Source organism: Penaeus vannamei, chromosome 34 (genome assembly GCF_042767895.1).
Source record: "Penaeus vannamei isolate JL-2024 chromosome 34, ASM4276789v1, whole genome shotgun sequence".
NCBI classification, from domain to species: Eukaryota; Metazoa; Arthropoda; class Malacostraca; order Decapoda; family Penaeidae; genus Penaeus; species Penaeus vannamei.
Window position 1 is genome coordinate 24,115,376 of NC_091582.1, and position 5,000 is coordinate 24,120,375.

At 37.2% G+C, this 5,000-nt stretch overlaps 2 protein-coding genes across 3 annotated transcripts in view; one reads left to right on the top strand and one right to left on the bottom strand.

Moving 5' to 3' along the window:
• LOC113812069 (nucleolin) overlaps positions 1-3,005 on the top strand; it is a 4,007-nt gene extending 1,002 nt beyond the window's left edge. For both annotated transcript variants that reach the window (XM_027363937.2, XM_070113623.1), the window contains exons 2-7: positions 853-1,280; positions 1,527-1,681; positions 1,789-1,926; positions 2,037-2,132; positions 2,513-2,657; positions 2,860-3,005. In XM_027363937.2, coding sequence (XP_027219738.1) covers positions 882-1,280; positions 1,527-1,681; positions 1,789-1,926; positions 2,037-2,132; positions 2,513-2,657; positions 2,860-2,871 — 945 coding nt within the window. In that variant the 5' untranslated portion in view covers positions 853-881 and the 3' untranslated portion in view covers positions 2,872-3,005. The remainder of the gene's footprint in view (positions 1-852; positions 1,281-1,526; positions 1,682-1,788; positions 1,927-2,036; positions 2,133-2,512; positions 2,658-2,859) is intronic.
• The window catches only part of LOC113812066 (nucleolin), a 404,864-nt gene that overhangs the window by 12,490 nt on the left and 387,374 nt on the right, over positions 1-5,000 (bottom strand). The gene's annotated exons all lie outside the window — the stretch shown is intronic.

Consider the following 5,000-nt stretch of genomic DNA (forward strand, 5'->3'; position numbering starts at 1 on the left):
ATTAGTTGGCTATCTGGAGTTTGTTTGAAAGTTGGTATGTCAGCCCATAGACTTTTAGTAAAGGCAAAGACGTCCATTGCTTCATTAGCCAAGTGTTTTTCATTGTGCTTTTACACTTTCTTGTTCTATAATCATTCCATTTCAGCCTGTTTTACCCAGTATATTCTTTGATATACTTTATTCCCTCACTTACTATCAGGACTATCATGTCATGTACTTGGGAAGGAAATGATTATTAGATTGCTTCTAATATGATAGTAGATCTGACAGTTTACACATTGAAATTGGAAGTGTTTCCAATATCTTTTCCACCACTGCAGTTTTAACAGTATCGGAGAGTAACATTTGTCTAAGTCATGAGAAAAAGAAGTTGCGATTGAAAATAATCAACAACATTGGTTTTAAAATGTAGCAAACTGCAATTTAAGTAAGTGAATTTCTCCCTAACTATGCACTAAGACAAGTGACAGTATCTTGAGCACTGGATCAGTTATGTACTGTTGTTATTTGGGAAATAAGGAGATTCATTGGTAATGTACTGGCAGAGCCCTTAAGTTAAGAAAGATTTTGATTTGTATGGCATTGTTTTTGGATTCCTTAGGTTGGTAGTTAGATTAATAAGGACTCAATCACATAAAAAAATTCCATTACATTTTTTTTGGGGGGGGGGGGATAATCTTAATTTAGATTTATTGCCTTCCCCCCCATGTCTTTTACTTTTTTATTCATATATTTTTATTTATTCCATAATCAACCCGATTTCACTGTTCTGTGGTAGACAAATAAATTGGGGTTTGGGAAACCTGTAAAGAATAAGACCGTGTGTATATCATATTTACCTTTATTTTCCAGATAATTATAGATAGAAAAAATCCACCAACATGCCTTCAAAAGTAAAAGAAACAAAGGCTGCAACTCCAGTTAAGAAGGTAGAAACCCCAAAGAAAGGTGCCAAGAATGCCAAAAAAGCCAAGAAGGTAGTAGAGCAGGAAACGGAAGTAGAGGAAACTAAAGTCGTGGAAACTCCTGCACCCAAAACGACCCCCAAGAAGACTGGCAAGAAGACCCCCAAGAAGGTGGAACCCAAAGAGGATATGGAAGTTGAGGATACCAAAGAGGAGGCAGAAGCAGAGAACACCGAAGCGAAGGCTGAAGGTGGTGAAAAGTCCAAGAGGAGGAGGAAGAGGAAGAGGTCTGAGAAGGTAGAAGATCCAGAGGCCAAGGAAAACGAATCTCCCAAGAAGAAAAAGAAAACAAACCCTGATGTACCAGATGAAAAGGTATGTAGCGATGCTTGTCTTTTGAAGATGCAATAAGAAACATGCATTAATAGAACAGGTTTGATAGTATTGTAAGAACTATGGCTCAGATGTAACATTGCAAGAATTTCCTTTTTTCTTCAAAAATTACATCTCCCTCCCTGACACCATCCCCACCTACTTCACTGTTGTCACCTTCCTCCTGTCTTCTTGCTCCGTTTCTCTGCCATTGTTACAGGCCAATTTCTCACCTCTGTCTTTCCCCAGTTGGAGCTCGCTGGGGAGCTGTTGGATATCTATTCCAAGCGGAAGACCAGTATCTGCGAGCGAACCCTCATCGTCAGATTGAAGAAATTCAAATCCGATTACTTTAAGACAAGGCCAGATATTTTTAAGGATGCAATCTTCTACGGTGTTAAGTTGTAAGTTCTTGACTCTTGCATTTTTTCTTTTTTTTATTTGTAAATATTTTGTTAGGTTTAGAAAGCATGTAGTTTATTTATGTTAATTGGACTCTTTTGACTTGCAGCGGAAAAATGTGCTTCGTGATTTACAAATCGAAGGCAGAGGCTCAGAAGAAGTTGACTGAACTACAGAAAAGCCCTGACGTGCAAATTGCAAGGAATTGGGAACAGCGGGATATCGTTGCAACTGTAAATCCATACACGTAAGTTGTATCTCTGAATGTTTGTGGTATGTTGGAGGTGGGTTAAGCAGAAATTTAAAAAATATTTTGTTTGTGTTAGATAAGGCGTTAAAAAAATCTCTCTACTGCAGATTGTTTGTTGAGCATTTACCAGAGGAGACAACAGAGGAGGAATTGCAGAAAGTATTCCCAACAGCCACCGCCATGCACTATAATTCAGACAAGCGGTAAGTATTTTTGCTTTTCACTTTGAATACTTGGAGGGTATATTGAGTGTTTGCTCTGACAGGTAAATTATTGTTGGTAGTTAATGAGTTGGAAAATAAGTTTATTTATTATTATTATTATTAATATTGTTACTATTACTATTTTCAAGCTGGTGGATTTACATAGAAATATTGTTTCAAAATCCTTATAATTTGAAATATGTAGGCTTTTCCTGACTGCCCACATCGTATTACTATCTACTCCTGGTGGTTATTAAATCATTAGTCACTAGATGATGTACTCCAGCATGAAAAGCTACGCAAACAAATGACATACGGTTACTTCTGAGCTTTGTGTGTTCTCTACACGACTGATATGCAGATAAATTACTTGATTACAGCTTTGTCAACCTGGCCTTCTCAACCAAAAAGGATGCTGAGACCGTCTTCAGAGAATCCGAAAATCTGAAGATGAAGGGTGTGGGGATCATTGTACTTTTCGGCAAATATGGCTACAACTGGGAACGTAACCCAGGAAAGTTACAGGTAGGGACAATATTTACAATTCTTTGAGAGAGAACCAACAAGCTTTGCTTTTGATATATGAATATTATAGTGCAAGATATTGATATATGAATATTATAATGCAAGATATTGTTTTATGAATATTATAATGCAAGATAATGTTAGATTTCAACTTCCATTTGAAGAATATTGGTTGGTAATATAAATACTCTTTTTATTTCAGAAAAGTAATTGAAACTTTCAACGGAAACTAATATAAAGAGGACTATGTTGAATTTGAGTAACTATTTACTCATGTTATTGTTTGTTAAATGTGAATGTATGATGTATTTTTTTTCCATATTTTTATGAATGAACGTTAAAATTCAACATGTTTGTTTTTAACCTTTTTTCCCTGACTTCATAAGAAAATACAAATTCCAATTAATAATGCCAAAGGAAAAGAAATTCTTAATTGAGCACATACATTCCAAAGGCACACTTTATTTCTTCCTCATTCAGTGGTTTGTTTTATATTCATTAATTTGTAAGATGATCAGTAACTATAATATAAGCTGTTATATTGGAAAATGGAGAAGTGGAATGTATTCCCAAGCTGGAGGTACATGGGTTTAAATGTATTTTGTTGATTTTTTTTCCCAATTGTCTCTTTTCTGTCTCTCCTGTCTCTTCTCTTTTAGTCTGTCTCCTATCTCCACTGTCTCTCTTTTTTAACATCTTTATTCATAGATACAATTGTTTTTTTAGATAAAAAAGTGATGATAACTTAGGATAATTAGCAATGCACAAAGATAGGGGGAAATAGACCCTGCCATATTATAGAGCACAAGAAAAAAACAAAAAACAAAAAACATACAGCTGCAGCAGCCTCATATCTACTATGAATTGATGAAAATACTTGCTGCATACTACCATTCAGAGACTAAGTCCATAACACGACCACACAGCCAGAGTTCTTGGTCTGTTTTCTACAAGACACAAAGTGCTAATAAAGAGGAAGTGCAGGTTGCTTGCCCCCCAGTCTAGGAAATAAATAGAAGGTAGGAAAGGTTAGGTTTGGGTTATGGGGTTCTCATGTTACCATGCTTTTGGGACTTGGGAGGGTAACAATTACCAAAGCAAAATAAACTACAAAATATGACTAGATATACAGTACTTAAAGTCAAAGATAAGACCAAAGTTGTACCGAAATGGCTAGCAATTCCAGTCTTGTAGTTCTGGAAAGAAAAATCTGAGCGTTGGCTGGTATTGAACCATAGATTATTTGCACTTGGCTTTTGTGTATTGCCTTAGTCCCGACATATTTCTTCGATGCCGCACTGTCGTCTGGGTTACATGTCTTGAATGTTGTTAGTCAGGTGGTAAGCGCATTGAACATCATCCATCAGATATAAATATATCTTTGTTGCTGAAATCCAAGATAATGCATATTCCAGGAAGGGACGGACTTGGGCATTGTACAAGCCATAGAAATCAAGATTTCTGGTTCTTCAAAGCAGTCACTTTCATTGAAGATCTCTGCAGTTTCCCTCAGACGTGTGGCAAACTTGAAGCGATGGTCAAGGCATATTATAAAGACATATGTTTGGTCATATGTAATACACTCGTCTTACAGATGATTGGTTAACATTTATGGTATGGACGAACTAAACTATGGCAAATTGAAGACGCTATTCTTATCGAGGACAAAATGTTGGAAGTTGTCGGTACAAGAAATAATCAGCATTCACGAATGGTAATGTCATAAACAAAGGAAAAATATTAAACTCACAACCTAAGTCCAGTTCTTTGCTCTCGAGTTTCTAATTTTGCGCTCTTGACACGACTCCCTCTTCCACAGATCCTTGTCGTTCTATTACTCCCACTTCAACAACTTGAATTTTCAATAAATGAATAAATAATTATCAACCAAAAATAAGTTCCCATTCCTGCCCAAACTCCTCTTTCCTCCAATACTTGCACCGAAATTGTCTTCACATCCCCAAGAAACTGGCGTGTCTGTGACAAGCATGAGTCAGATTGTGGAGAGGACTATCTCGTCTGCTTCGTGGACTATGATGCAGCATCAGTACAATGTTACACCATTCCCCTGGAGACCGTCGTAAATCCCCTCCAATATTTCCAAGATTACCCTCTGTAGTCATTGAACACCCCTTTAATGTTTACCGCACTCCACCCCTCAAACAGCAGTCCCCTCTTCTTCCCCTCTTAAGAAAACCTTTGTGTTTCAGACGTCCTCAACCAACTCCACTCCAGAAACACTCTGAAGCTAGGGTCACAGAAGTCTTCTCTGTCCTGGGATCTCTAGACAACCTCGCTGAAGTCTGGCCAGCTACAGCTTTTGGTTGGTCAGCTAGCTTGACT